This window comes from Puma concolor, chromosome B2 (genome assembly GCF_028749965.1).
Source record: "Puma concolor isolate L17-30 chromosome B2, mPumCon1.1.hap2, whole genome shotgun sequence".
Classification (NCBI taxonomy): domain Eukaryota; kingdom Metazoa; phylum Chordata; class Mammalia; order Carnivora; family Felidae; genus Puma; species Puma concolor.
The window spans coordinates 18,039,586-18,055,090 of record NC_141671.1 but is presented as its reverse complement, the minus strand read 5'-3'; the positions used below and the strand labels follow the sequence as shown (position 1 = coordinate 18,055,090).

The 15,505-nt window shown below is 41.7% G+C and overlaps 1 protein-coding gene across 1 annotated transcript in view; it reads left to right on the top strand.

The window, feature by feature from the left end:
- Positions 1 to 10,706, top strand: part of SYCP2L (synaptonemal complex protein 2 like) — a 103,614-nt gene extending 92,908 nt beyond the window's left edge. The window contains exons 27-28 of the mRNA XM_086708372.1: positions 9,703 to 9,820; positions 10,692 to 10,706. Of these exons, the coding sequence (XP_086564498.1) occupies positions 9,703 to 9,820; positions 10,692 to 10,706 (133 nt within the window). The remainder of the gene's footprint in view (positions 1 to 9,702; positions 9,821 to 10,691) is intronic.
- The last annotated feature ends 4,799 nt before the right edge of the window (positions 10,707 to 15,505 follow it).

The following is a 15,505-nucleotide window of genomic DNA, read 5'->3' as shown; positions in this document are numbered from 1 at the left end:
GAAGGTGGGAGGGAGCCAGCCGTGGGGAGAGCAGGGAAGGGCATTTCAGAGGGAATGGCCGAGATGGATGTCTGAGGCCATATGCAGCTTGGTATGTTCCGGTGGGGGCCAAACAACAGGAGTGAGGCAGAGTAGTATGAGGTTGTGTGATGGCAGTGGTCACGTTATGGGCTATGAAAGGGGAACAGGATTTTATTCCAGTGGCAGTGAAAAGGGTAATAGTAAAGGACTCCTCTTAATGCCCTCTGTGTGTTGGGATGGGGGATTGGATGACGCAGGCAGCAGAGAGGGAGCTGGAAGGCTGGCTGATGAGTTAGATGTGGTGGGAAGGGAAAAGGACCACATCCAGAGTTGGGGTTTGAGTAGCCTGGTAAAGATTGGTGTCATTTAATGAGATAGAGAAGACTGGGAAAGGTCTGGTTTTGCAGGGAGGGCAAAGGGGAGGTTGTGGATAGATATTAAAAGTTTAATTGGGAACATATATTCAGTGTGTGATTTCAGCATCTGAATGGAGTTGTCTAGTGGGTGATTGGATATTTGAGACTGAAACTCATGGCCGAAGGCTGAGCATAAGACTGGCTGAATTGACTTAGGGACTGAGCCTAGGGAGAAGGGCCAGGACAAAGCTCTTGGGCTGCTCCAGGGAGATGAAGCGAGAAGAAGAGAAGAACCAGTTGACCAATGCGATAACAAGGAGGATGGTGTGACAAGAGAGTTTGCGCATATGTACGTGCATGTATACACAGTGAGAGGTCTAGATTCTAGAAGATATGCACCAAAACTGGGGTATTTCTGTGTAGTGACATTTTAGGTGAATCTTCTTATATTAGATTGCTTCTCTATTTTTAGAATTTAGTCCCGGATACGAATTACTTTTGTGGAATAAACTCAAACAGCATAACATTTATAAAGAGTTATTTTTTCCCCCTTTCCTTAACCCTCCTTCTTACCTGTGATCTAGAAGTAACCACCTCTTTATAGTTTGGTATATGTTCTTTCAGACACTTTGTCAATACTTATAGAAGAATGTATACAAATGTCTGTATAAGTATACATGTGTATGTCTTTAAGTAACATAAATGTTATACTAAATATTATGTGTATTTTTGTTCGTTCTCTGAGCAATAAAAGGATCCTTTTACAAGTCCAGAATTATTTTTTAATAACTATAAAATATTCTAGGTTGTGGATCTGCTACAACTTATACATTTGATTCCCTATTGATGCACATCCAGGTTATTTTAAATTATTATTACAAATAATTTTGTAGTGATCATCCTTTTACCTGTATCTTGAATCACTTGACCTATATCTTGAATCACTTGAATTATCAGGAAAAAATTTGGGAAGGCCCCCCAAAATTTAGAGAAACAAAAATAACAAATCTTCACATCAAAATAGCGCTAAAAGAGGATATAGGAAAAAGACAAATCTGGACTAAGAATATTAGCCTAATTCCCAGCTCTACTGGAGAACTGGATCAAATGTGAATTAAATGTACATGTTACAGTTGGTCACATGTAACAGGAATCAGGCTGCAGCAGCTACACCAAATAGGGGTTTTATTTTTTCCCTGTAAGCGGCAGCCCAGAGGGAGGGAGGTTATCCAGGGCCGGTGATGCGGTAACAGCAAGCAGCCATCAGAGACCCAGGTCCCTTTAGTTTCCTGCTCAGCCATCCTTCATATGGCTTTGGGCTCGATAGAGTGTCCACTGTACTTCTGGGTATCTCTTCTACACTCCAGGTAGGAAGGACGAGAATAGGTGAAATGTGAAAGGTCAAAGACGTGTGCCAGGAAAATCTACCTTCCCCTTCCGTTTTTTTCTAAATTAAGAAAACTGTTTTCGTGGAAGCCCAAACCAACAGAAGTTTGTCTCCATCTTACTGACTGGGTCAGTAGCCCACCCTGGTTGAAAGGGAGTTGGGGGAGAATTTAACGGTTACTGTCTTCCTAACAAGTGGGGTTCTGTAAATAAGAAAGGGAGAACAGATGTTGGGTACATATCTAGTACTGTCTATCATGCCCAAGTCAAATTACCCGAGCTGAACACAGAAAAAAGAGAAATAACTTAAATCACACAGGTGATTCTGTCTGCCATTCTTTGCAGATGAGCCTGCGCCTAGGACGCTTTAGGACGGGAAAATCTGTTCCCTCGTTGATATCAGCTCTTACCTACATCTTGTTTTATGAGCATCACGTTGGGCTCAGTCCCAATCTGTGTATTAACAAACATGCATTTTGCACACAGCACGGCCCCGAAAGCCAGCCCAGCCACTGCTTTTGGTATTCCACCCAAGAAACACTGGTCTTTTCTTCAACACGGGAGGAAAAAAATAACCTGCTGTGCTGGACTGTTGAGAGATGGTGGGCACATCCTCGAAGTGTCACACGTTCGAGACATTTTTGCAGGGTGATTTTGACTCCGGCCAGTTCTCCTGCAATGAACTGACTTTAGCTTCCAGTGGCCATGGAAGACAGAACTTCGCTGGATATCTGAGTTAGGGATGTAGCTGATAAAACAGAGTGACGTTCATGTTGGCTCACCGAGTTCTGAGGGACCAAGAGCTGGGTAGTTCAGGCTCAACTAATTGCTGTTCTTTTTTTTTTTTTCCCACCAGTCTGAGCCACCTGAAGACGACAAAGCTGGCTTGGGTCACACAGCAGTGGCCCTGGCTTCTTCATTTTGCTCTGCTACAAATGGCATCCCTGAGAACCGCAGAGTTGGAAATAGAACAGGATACGTTGGTAGTTTGTAGTTGTGTTATTGTCCAGTTGTCATAAATGTTAGCGTTCTGTATCAAAATTTGGTCAGAAAATAAGCTCCGGATGTTTACTAACTTGGGGTGTTGCTTTTTTTTTTTAATGATTTTAAAGTAAAATCAGTCTTTTATTTGAGGTGTCCTCGAGTTTTGTGGGGGAAAAATTTTAGCATCTGTATACCTGCTGTTTGGTCTGTCTCGTAGAGGGAAAATTTACTTTGTGATGCAAATAGCTCAGATGAAAACAGTGTTGTATTTTGAAATACTTATTATTTCATTGGATCTGTAAATATTCTAGTTTCTTCAGCACTTAAACAAAATGGCCAGCTTTAGCAGAGGAGAGATGCCTATGTGACAATTCCTAAGTGCTCTAATAAAGTCTGAACTCAGCATGAAGTTTGCATGCACAGTTGAGTGAATTTATTTTGGAAAAATAAAACCTATGTAATTTGAAGCCATCTACAAACGAACTCTGTTCATAATTGGATGAGTGCAGTTAAAGACTACGGACTGAAAACGGTTAACTTATATAATCGTGACATAATATCTTCTGTGTTGTGTAAATTTAGTCTGCCAAAACAAATGTTTACAGCCTCAATTTAATGGTCATCTTTTTTCTTTAGAATTTTTTAATGAGCTATGGTTTAGTATATTATTGTAAGCTTTATAAAAGAGTATAAGAACACTTTTTAGTTAAGTCCATAGGATCTAATTCACTTCATCTCATGTGGGTGTATCCAGTTTAGGGCTTACAGCTCCTGGTGACCTGGAGTTTTGTGGATTTCAGTGCCATTGCATTGACCGTCTTCAGTGAACAACATCTAAAGAATGTATATGACTTCTGGTAACTGGTAAACATATATCTGAGAGCTGTTCCCTCCAAAGCCTTCCGTCAGCTCCCAGGGTAGGATGGGTAAAAGGCATGATCTTAGCTAGTAAGAAGTTAGTCTTAAGACACCAGGTAACTGAAAAATCTCAAGGTTGTGTGTGACAAGGGTCCTAAGTGAAGTGTAAACTGGGCACAAGCAGGGTTGTGAGGAGGGAGAGGTCATTTTTGTTGGGGTGATCAGGGACAGCTTTTCCTGGAGGAAAAGTGCCATTATGAGATCTTGAAGGATAGGGTGGGTTTCTCTAGGGTTAGCACAGAGGGACTAACGTGAATCCTGGAACAGAGGCAGAGAAATGCAGGAATGGTCCGAGGCTGTAATACTATGGAGTATTAGTGGAAATTAAGTTTGTCTAGGCCCAGGGGCACCTGGGTGGCTCAGTCGGTTGAGAGTTCAACTTCAGCTCAGGTCACGATCTCCCGGTTCGTGAGTTCGAGGCCTGCGTCGGGCTTTGTGCTGACAGCTGGGAGCCTGGAGCCTGCTTCGCATTCTGTGTCTCCTCTCTCTGCCCCTCCTCTGTTCAGGCTCTGTCTCTCTCTGTCTCTCAATAATAAATGTTAAAATTTTTTGAAAAAAAGTTTGTCCAGACCCAAATCGAAGCGCCTTTACTGGCTTGATTAGAAGGACTTTATGAGAATGACAAATGAACATGGTAGCTAAGGAAGAGATTTTTTTTTTTTTTAACGTTTATTTATTACTGAGAGATGGAGAGACACAGAGGGTGAGCAGGGGAGGGGCAGAGAGAGGGGGAGACACGGAATCCGAAGCAGGCTCCAGGCTCTGAGCTGTCAGCATGGACCCCGACGCGGGGCTCAAACTCCCGAACTGTGAGATCATGACCTGAGCTGAAGTCAGTCCCCAGCCAACTGAGCCACCCAGGTGACCCTGGTTCCATACAGATTTTAATATTATTTGTGCTCGTTCTGTGAAAAATGCTGTGGTATCTTGATAAAGATTGCATTGAATCTGTAGATTGCTTTGGGTAATGTGGATATTTTGACAATATTAATTCTTCTATGAGTATGGAATATCTTTCCATTTGTGTCATCTTCAATTTCTTTCATCAGTGTTTTATAGTTTTCAGAATATAGGTCTTTCACCTCTCTGGCTAAGTTTATTTCTAGGTGTTCTTTGTGGTCCAATTGTAAATGGTATTTAAAAGAATTTCAACTTTGTTGTTAATTTCTAGAAATGCTACAAATTTCTGGGTATAAATGTTGTATCCTACCATTTCACTGAATTCATTTCTATGTATGGTATCATGTCATCTGCAAATAGTTATAATTTAACTTCTTCTTTACCAATATGGATGCCTTTTATTTCTTTGTTTTGGCTGATCCTTTGGCTAGGACTTCCAGTATTATGTTAACTAAAAAGTGGGAGTGTACATCCTTGTTTTGTTCCTGACGTTAGAGGGAAAGCTCTCAATTTTTCACCACTGAAGATGATGTTAGCTGTGGGTTTGTCATTTATAGCCCTTATTATGTTGATGTATGTTCCCTCTAAGCTCATTTTGTTGAGTTTTTATCATGAATGAATGTTAAACCTTGTCAAATGCTTTTCTGCATCTACTGAGAGGATTATCGAATTTTTTATTCTTTGCTTTGTTGATATGGTGTATGATGTTGACTAATTGGGAAATGTTGTACCATACTTGCATCCCAGAACTAAATTCCACCTGATTGCGATGAATAATTTTTTTGTTGTATGTGGCTTGCTCATATTTTGTTGAGGATTTTTGCATCTGTGTTCATTAGAGATATTGGCTTGTAGTTTTCTTTTTTGTGGTGTCTTTGGTTTTGGTATCACAGTAATACTGGTCTTACAGAATATATTTGGAAGTTTTCCTTCCTATTCTATTTTTTTGGAGTTGTTTGAGGCAAATAGGTATTAAATCTTCTTTAAATATTTGATAGAATTCGATTGTGAATCCATCTGGTCCTGGACTTTTTTTTTTTTTTTTTTTGGTAGTTTTTAAATAACTGATTTAATTTCATTACCTGTAATCAGTCTATTCGGATTTTATATTTCTTCCTGGTTCAGTTTTGGAAGATTACATATTTCTAAGAATTTATCCATTTCTTTTAGGTTGTCCAGTTTGTTGGAATATATCTTATCACAGTAATCTCTTATAATTTTTTTGTATTTATGTGATGTGAGTTGTTACTTTTCCTCTTTCATTTCTGATTTTATTTGGGTCCTTTATCTTTTTTTTTCTTGATTTGTTTGGCTAAGAATTGTGAATTTTGTTGATCTTTTGAAAGGACCAGCTGTTTGTTTTACTGATTTTCTTTTTTAAGTGTCTATGTCATTTATTTCTGCTCTGATCTTTATTATTTCCTTTCTTCTGCTTACCCCAGACTTTGTTGTTCTTTTTCTAATTTCTTAGGCTTAAGGTCAGATTATTTGAAATTTTTCTTGTTTCTTGGGGTAGGCCTGTACTGCCATATACTTTGCTCTTCGAACTGCTTTTGCTGTGCCCCAGAGATTTTGGACTATTATGTTTCCATTTTCATTTGTTTCCATGTGTTTTTTTTTTTTTTTAATTTCTTCTTTGTTTCATTGTCTCATTGGTTGTTTAGTATCATGTTGTTTCATCTCCATGTGTTTGTGTTTTTTCCAGTTTTTTTTCTTGTGAATTATTACTAGATTCACACTGTGGTGGTCAGAAAAGATACATGGTTTGATTTAAGTCGTCTTAAATTTATTGAGGCTCGTTTTACGGCCTCACATGTGATCTGTTTTTCAGAATGTTTCATGTGCACGTGAAAAGAATGTGGATTCTATTGTTTTGGGGTTGAATGTTCTGTATATATCTGTTGTATCTATCTGGACCAATATGTCATTCAAAGACATTGTTTCTTCATTGATTTTCTGTCTAGATTATCTATCCATTGATGTGAGCAGAGTATTAAAGTCCCCTACTTTTGTATTATCATCAATTTATCTCTTTATGTCCATTAACATTTGCTTCATGTATTTAGATGCTCCAGTGGTAGGTGCATAGATATTTACAGTTGTTATATTCTCCTGTTGGACTGATCCCTTTATCATTGTGTAATGGCTTTGTCTCTTGTTAAAATCTTTGTTTTAAAGCCTATTTTGTCTAACATAAGTATTGCTACCCTGGCTTTTTGATCAGTTCCATTTGCATGTGGAATGTTTTTCCATCCCTTCACTTTCAGTTTGTATGTGTCTTTACATCTGAGCTGAACCTCTTGTAGGCAGTGTATAGATGGGTCTTGTGTGTTTTTTGTTTTTTTATTTCTATTCCACTACTCTTTTGATTGGAGCATTTAGGCCATTTACATTTAAAGTAATTATTGATAGGTATGTACCTATTGCCATTTAAAAATTGTTTTCTGGTTGTTTTTGTAGTTCTTCTTTCTTCTTTTACTCTCTTTCTTTGTGATCGAGGAATGTCTATAGTGTTTTATTTGGCTTTCTTTCTATTTTTTGTGTGTCTATCATATGTTTTGGGTTTATGGTAACCATGAGGTTACCATTTACATCCTAACTAAATGGCATTCCAGGTTAATTTGATGGTCATTTGAGTTCAAACACATTCTTAAAAACAAAAAGATTCCCCCTTCTCTTTTTACTCGCTTCTCCACATTTTAAGTATATGTTGTCATATTTTACATCTTTTTATTCCTCTTTTACGTATGTCTAATTATGGCCACTTCGTTTCCACTTAAAGAAGTCCTTTTAACATTTCTTGTAAAGCTGATTTAATGGTGAGAAACTACTTTATCTTTTGTTTGTCTGGGAAACTTTATCTCTCCTTCAAATCAGAATGATAGCCTTGCTGGGTATTCTTAGTTGTAGGTTTTTTGCTTTCAGCACTTTGAATATACTATGCTACTCTCTTCTGGCTTGCACAGTTTCTGCTGAAAAATCAGCTGATAGCTTTATAAATTTTCCCTTGTAAGTAACTGTTTGTTTCTTGCTGCTTCTGAGATCCTCTCTTTATCTTTAACCTTTGACATTTTAATTATTATGTGCCGTGGTGTGGACTGCCTTGGGTTCATCTTCTTTGGAACTCTCTTTGCTTCTTGGACTTGGGATATCTATTTCCCTCAAGTTAGGGAAGTTTTCAGTTATTTCTCTTTTTAAAGTTTACTTATTTTTAATTTTTTAAAAAAACATTTAGTTTTGCAAGACAGAGCATGAGCAGGAGAGGGGCAGAGAGAGAAGGAGATACAGAATCTTCAGCAGGCTCCAAGCTGTCAGCACAGAGCCCCACGTTGGGCTCAAACACATGAACCGTGAGATCATGACCTGAGCGAAGTTGGATGCTTAATGGACTGAGCCACCCAAGTGCCCCAGTTTATTTATTTATTTTGAGAGAGTGGGGGAGAGAGACAGAATCCCAAGTAGGCTCCACGCTCCATGCTGAGCCTGATGCGAGGCACGATCCCACCACTGTGAAATCATGACCTGAGCTGAAATCAAGAGTCAGACACTTAACCGACTGAGCCACCCAGGTACTCCTGCAGTTTTTATTTCTTTAAATAAGTCTTCTAGACCTTTCTCTCTCCTTCTGGGACCCATATAATGCAAGTGTTTTTTCACCTGATGTTGCTTAAGAGCTCTCTTAATCTAACCTCATTAATTTTGTTTTCTTTTTGTTTAGTTGTATTACTCTTCCATATCGCTGATATGTTCCTCTGTATCCTCTAATCTGTTGATTCCCTTTAGTGTTTTCTTATTTCAGTTATTGCATTCTTCAGCTCTCCTTGGTTCTTTTTTTTTTTTTAATTTTTTTTTCAACGTTTTTATTTATTTTTGGGACAGAGAGAGACAGAGCATGAATGGGGGAGGGGCAGAGAGAGAGAGAGAGACACAGAATCGGAAACAGGCTCCAGGCTCCGAGCCATCAGCCCAGAGCCTGACGCGGGGCTCGAACTCACGGACCGCGAGATCATGACCTGGCTGAAGTCGGACGCTTAACCGACTGCGCCACCCAGGCACCCCTCTCCTTGGTTCTTTTAAGTTTATTTATTTTTGAGAGCGAGAGGACCGGTGAGACAGGCAGAGAGAGGGAGACAGAGCATCTGAAGTGGTCTTTGCTGACAGTGGAGAGCCTGATGCGGGGCTTGAACTCACACACTGCAAGACCATGACCTGAGCTGAAGTTGGATACTTAACTGAATGAGCCTCCCAGGTGCTCTCCTGCTTAGTTCTTTTTAATATTTTTTTTGGTCTCACTTCTTGGAATGAGTTCTTCCATTCTTTTCTCCAGCCCAGTAATATCTTTACAATCATTACTTCAGTTCTTTATCAGACATATTGCTGATCTGTTTCATTTGGTCCTTTTTCTGAGTTTTTTTTTTTTTTAAGTATATTTCTCTGTTTCCCCATTTTGCTTGACTTTTTGTGCTTTTTACTGTGGACTAAGCAAAACGGCTACTTCTCCTACAGTTGAAGGAGTGGTCCCCTGTATGGTGTTCCCTACGTAGACTGTGTGTGCTTTGTGACTTCTGCTGGATGGCTGGAGCTGTGGCTGGATACACCAGCTACTCTCTTAAACCATGGCTTTTTACAGAAAGAATAAAGGGAAAAAACAATGAAATTTTAAAAAGAGTAAACTAAAAGAAAAAAGAAAAAGACCAAAAAGAAAAAAATACAAACAAGACCTGACAAATTTTTAAAAGGAAAAGAAATAAAAATCCCACAAAACCATAGCTTGTGTCTTCTGTGCCCCAGCACCACAGGGGAGCTGGTGTGGGCTTGTGAACACTGGGCTTACTGAGGTGGCACACTCACCATGAGCCGGACCCTGTTCTCATCTGGACTTTGAAGGTGGAGGGGAAGAGAACCTTCCCACAGTTCCTCAGCCCTTGTAAACCTTGGCTTTTTATTTTCTGTGCACCATCATGGCCAGGGCTCCTGTGGGCTTCAGTTATGGTACCAGGGCCCTCCAATATGGCATCTTGAACCCACACCTTGTGGGCAGCCAGACCTGCTCCAGTCTGGGCCCTTCAGATGGAAGGGAGAGGGTTCCCATAGTTCCTCTGCCCTTTTAAACCATGGTTCTTTTTCTGTGTTCCAGCGTGTCTAGGGCTGGCGTGGGCTTGTGGACCCTGGGTTCGCTGAGGTCACAAGCCCACCGAAACAACCAGACCTGCTCGCCATGGTGGCTGGACTCTGTTCCAGTCCAAGTTCCCAAGGTAGGGTGGCAACGTAAACTGTGTCATTCTCTGGTCCCTCTGACCTGGAGAGCGTTCTTGCGGTGACCCTGCTGCTTGGCAGAGTTCTAGTGTTGCTCTCTTAAGCCTTGGGTTTTTTTCTGTGCCCAAGGACAGAGAGGGATCTGTTCCTGATTTCTCAGTACTGTCCCTCCCCACTGCTGGTCACAGAGTTGGGAGTGGGGGTTCCCTTTGTTACCACGTCTCTGTCTCTCTTGCTGGTTTCTTTGCCTGGGGTTGTTTAGTAGCCGTTCGGTCAGCCCTCGATCGTTCTTCAGGAGAAACTGTTGAATTAATAGATGTGATTTGGTGTGTTCTGTGGGGGAGGCGAGTTCAGACTCTTCCTACGTTGCCATCTTGAACTGGACTTTGCAGTTTGAGACACAAGTTGGGCTCTGTGGGTGCCCCTCCCGTCTTCGTATCTCTCCCACCCCTTGGCTCCTTCTCACCCTTCCTGTGGCAAAGAGAGTGAGGCCAAGCGTTGCCCAAGGGCAGGACGCCCCTGGGCTGCTTTCTGTGTAGCATCCGTTCAAGGCCATCGATGGCTCTCAGGTGATGCAGCAGTGGACTCTGAGTAGTTTTCCTGTGGGAACAAAGGGAGGGGCCTGACTGCCCGATCCTTCCCCTCAAGCTGCGAGGTCATTGGACTTGCCCTCTAACTGCAGCTCACTCAGCTTCACTCTCTTTTAGCAGCTAGAGCTCTCCCTTCCTGTTTCTAACTCTTAGACATTATTTTTATATGGCTTGATTGGCGGGGGGTGGGCGGGGAGGGCTTCTCATTAACTCTAAAGCCCCTGAAATCTGCTAATTGCCTCCCATTGACCAAACCTAATGCCCTTTTTTTTTCCCCCAGCATTTGCCCAGCTGATAACCTTGCAGCATCTGAGTCTGTTTAAATATTCTCTTGGCCTCTGGGACACTACTTCCTCCTCTCTCAGTGCTTCTTAGGCCTTCGTTTCTGGCTAAGTCTCTGGCGGGGCCAGCTTTCTCCTCTCCCTGTTTTAGGCACAAAGGCTTCTTGACCCCAGTGCATGTTTGTTAATGTGAATAGCACATCTTACAGAGCGTGGTAACTGCTTGTTTTCCCTCTAGAAGGTGCCCACTAGGCATGAGCTCCTTAAGAGCAGACTGCTCGTCTGTTCTTTTTACCATTTTATTCCAAATCCTGGGACAATGCTTGGCACATAGGCATTCAAATACTTGTTCAAGTAATGGAATCCATTGGAATCCTAGGTGTTTAACTTCTGGGATTTTTTTGAACAAGGTCCCTTCCTTGTCTATATGGACAATTTCCCATCCATCAAAAACTAAGCTCAGGCATTATTGCCTCCTTTAGGAAAGTTTTCTTGGTAAGCTGTTGTTTTTAAGTTTATTTTGGAGAGAGTGTGTGGGAAGGGCAGAGAGGGAGGGAGAGAATCCCAAACAGGCTCCCCACGGTCAGCGCAGAGCCTGATGTGGGGCTCGGACACACGAACTGCGCGATCGTGACCTGGGCAGAAACCAAGAGTCGGACACTTAACCGACTGAGCCACCCAGGTGCCCCCACTATTTTTAACGCATCCATTATTTTCTAACTAAACATTTCTCCATCTACTTAACCAGACTATGAAGGCTACGGGCAGGATTTCACCTGGGGTGCCTCTATACCTCTAGTGTAATACGCAGCACTGGGTGAGGTAGATTTGACAAATATTTAAGTGAACATTCCTATTTCCAGAGTTTATCAGATCCCGTAGGACTAAACTAGCATTAAAAACATAAGGGCCAGTTTTACATGGACTAGCCCAGGCAGAGTGCTTAAATCTTTCAGAGAAATGTGCAACTTCTATTCGTTACTAGCAGGTGTGAAGTTCATTTCCCTCTTCGTACGTGACATTATCCCAGGCAACGCTGCAAAACCTTGCCTTTTGTTGTTCAATGCTTGGGAGTCACAGACCCACGTGCCTTTCGGGGGGCGGCTAGGTTTGTTGACCGAAGGCAGATGGTAACTGTGGCAAAAACAAGCTCACGGGCCCATCTCCGGGCTACAGACGGCAGTGCCTGCAAACGGCACAGGTCGGTGCCACGAGCTTCAAGTGCACGGAGGGAGCAGAGGTCTGCCTCACCTGGGCTGCCGAACGTGACCTGGCCACAGACACCTTCCTCGAGGGCTCCCCGTGAGCTGCTCCGCAGATCCACGATGACCTGCGCCGACAAGCTGCCTGATGAGGGTACAAATTTCAGATTTGCGCCCTCCTGCTCTTATTCCAGTGTCCCCCTCTACACGCTTTAACAGGGCAAAATGACCTACACGTTGATCACGTTTCCTCTTCTCCATGACTGAAGGTGAAGAAGGTGAAGGGATATCTTAGGTGACCGTAGTCTTGTACGAGTGCCTCTTTGCCTGGGAAGACAGCCGTCCCCTAAGTATGTGAACGTAGCTGATTTTGAAGAAAGCCTGCTGTAATAAAAACACATGGCAATCTTCTTTGTATACAGAAACTAGGAAATGTGTTTAGGTGAATGCTTCCCACGTGTCAGGCAGCTCTTTCACTCTGCAACGAATTATTAGGCCTTGCCACAGAGACAAAAAGGTTTCTTTTTACACGTGAATTGGTTCCACCCACTGTTTAAAATGAAGCCTCAGTAGGTTACAAGGAAACTTTTTAAAATGTCCTCTCCCTCCCCCCCCCAAAAGCTCGGGTCCCCGTTCAGATAGCGAAACTGAACCTTCTCCCCTTCTTGCCACCTCTCGTACCCTTTCTCCCACCCCTGCCCCATCCCTGTTACCATCCAGGAATTTAAGCCATTTCGTAAACAGACTTTGAGCATGGCCTTTGGGCCTGTCTTGTTCTCTTTGATGTAACCATTCAAAACTCTCCATTGATGCACCACCCATCGGTGATCCTGCCCCATGACCTTGACTGACGTGTCTTTCCTGGGCTTCCCCATGGTCAAAGCTCACATCCCACTCCTGAGCGGAAGCAGCACCCTCTCTGCTGGTCTGGGCACTCTACAGAGTGATGGTCAGAGGCTCCAGAGCACTGTATGGTGTTTCTGCCTAACATCGTCCCCTCAACCAAGCTGGTGCTCCCACACAGTAAATTTAATATAACCATTATATTAAACCATTAAATTTATAATAGCCATTATAGCCTCTACTCCTCTAATTGGTCCTACGTTTTTCTTGTAATGACCATTTTCTGAAATAGTTTTACATAGTATTCATATACTAATAATGCTACATAAAAGGCCGTGCACTTTTTATTGAAATGAATTAAATGTCTAAAATTAATTACTAAAATATCCCTTTATTAAAAAAAAAATTCCTGAGTAAAATTGGTCATTTGGAATACCACGCAGGCACACGTTTTAACTTCTTGCAACCAAATAAGAATAATCTCAACATGCTTTGCTTTAGTGTAAAAATTTATTATACAACATACAGAATGCTTTTTATCTGTCTACAAAGAAAAATGGCTTCTCCTGCTTCCCTGTCCACCCCAATCATGATATTATGTTCTCAAGTACTTTCAAAAGAAAACAAAAAAGTGATATCCTTATTTTCCAAATAAGGAAGACTCTAGAAACATCATAAAATGATACGGAAGTATCAGAATGGTCTCTTACAAAGTGCGGTTCTGCCCATCACAGTAAATATCATTTTTCCTTACCAATAAAAATAGATACCTCTGACGGGGATAGGGAGGACCTTATCTTTCAATAAGCCTAACTGGTTCAATGTATAATTTTGATGGGTTGAAAATGTCTCATTTCCATTTATCATTCCATTTTGTTTAAAAAAATTGAATTTGTAACATGTGCTTATAGTATTAAATATTTTCATTCTAATGAGTAAAAGGAAATTCAGGCACAAAAGTTTTTAACAGATTAGAGAGTTTTTTTCCTGGTTCTAGGAAAATCACATTAAATGTAGACTTTTTTTTTTTTTTTAATTCCAACGCTTAAAGATAGGTTAAAATATTTACCTGATTCAGTTTTTGTGGCTAAGACTTCATAGCTCTTGTATCAGCCCTTGAATGGTTTAAGGCTAGAAGTGTTTGGTCGGCTTCACAAGAATGAAAGCCCCAGTGGGAAAATAGCATCCTAACGCCTCTAAGTTGAGCTTGGAAGTACCAACTACCCACGTTTTTCCCTTCGATCGAAGAGGTTTCGAACTGCCTTGTACTTACAGCTGTCTGGCTTTGCCATTCTGCCGAAGGCTGGCTTCCCTCCTTGCTCTGCCAGTATGGGGTCCGTGAGGTCACCAAAACTGCAGGTGTGATGCAGAGTCTGAGACTTTAGGGCCTCACTGACATTTGAGAATAAGCTGCTTACGATGAACAACCAGTGAGGTCTGGCTTCCCTCTGTGTCTCATTTTTACCTGGAATGCACTTTGGTCACCGATTTCAGCCCTTGTTTGGGACCCCAAACTGCACTGGAGTCCAGCTCGCGTTTTATTACAGAGGAGAAATAACAGAACTCCTGGAAGCTAGCCCTTGTTTTGAAACAGGTTTCTGGGAGAAGACAATACTCATAACACTGTTAGGATGGGATGGGAGGAAGTGGGGGTTAGGCACCCTAGAAAAATCAGCTTTAGAAAACTTAGAAAAATAAATCCAAGAGTAAGTGGGTGTCTGTTCGATAAAAATGGACCAAGTGCCCACATGTGACATGCACGCATCTGCACAGCACGTTTCCCACGAAGACCAGCTAAGGTCAGTCACCTTCTGCAAAGCAGGCTGGGCCTGAGAGGGTAGCGGCCACGAGCGGGAAGTGGGAGACCTGGATTGGTGTCCGTGCTCTTTTTTAAACGGGGGAAATAATTTTCAGACTAGAAAGCAAGGGGGGGATAAAGGACAGAGAGGCACTCCCAGATTGAACACTGGGTAATGGCGAGCATGCCTTTCTGGCACTTCCGTGTTTGACCTTAACATTATGACCTCAAAGTTATTTTAAAGGGAAGAGCGGAAAGAAAAAGCGTCAAAGTTGGCAAGTCTTTTAGTTTCATAGGGTATAAATCTTCCTCACATCTTCAAAACATATTGCTTCCATGCTTGATGCAATTTAGTAGTAAAAGTCCAATATTTAGGGAGGAAAAAAATATGTTTTCCTCCACTTTTGTGCCTGTTCTCAGGAGAACTCGTGTTACCTGGGCAGGGGTAGGATATACCGGGTTTGCCAAATTGGCACTTTTCACTGTGGCTCATTACCAGCCCAAGGCTCAATGTTGGGATCTTTCCATAGTCCTCTTTTTCTTCCTGTTTTCAAAAACTTAACCTGAAAAGAGTGACAGCAGGTATTTGGGGATAATACAAGAGTGGACAAATTCAATGTCTATTTTGCCCCAACTGCTCTGATTCATAAATATTCCAGTGGCTTAGTCTTCCAAGGAGAAGGGAAAATTCCTTGATCCGAAAGCGGGCAGCCAGATTCAGATGCTGCTTTTAAAACCGATCATGGTGTCCATTTACAACCTAAACTAGGGTAATTTAACATGGGAGGTTGACAGGACTATGTGAATAGTTAAGGAAACCAAATTAAAAAGTGAGAAACTACTCCTATCCGAAGCCCCTGAGCTATGAGGATTTGGCAGAAGAGTTTTTCTTCTTAGGAAAAGTAATTGTCAAAATCAAATACAAATTTCATTACCATATCACTAAGTTGAGACTTAGTGTAGGAATTTG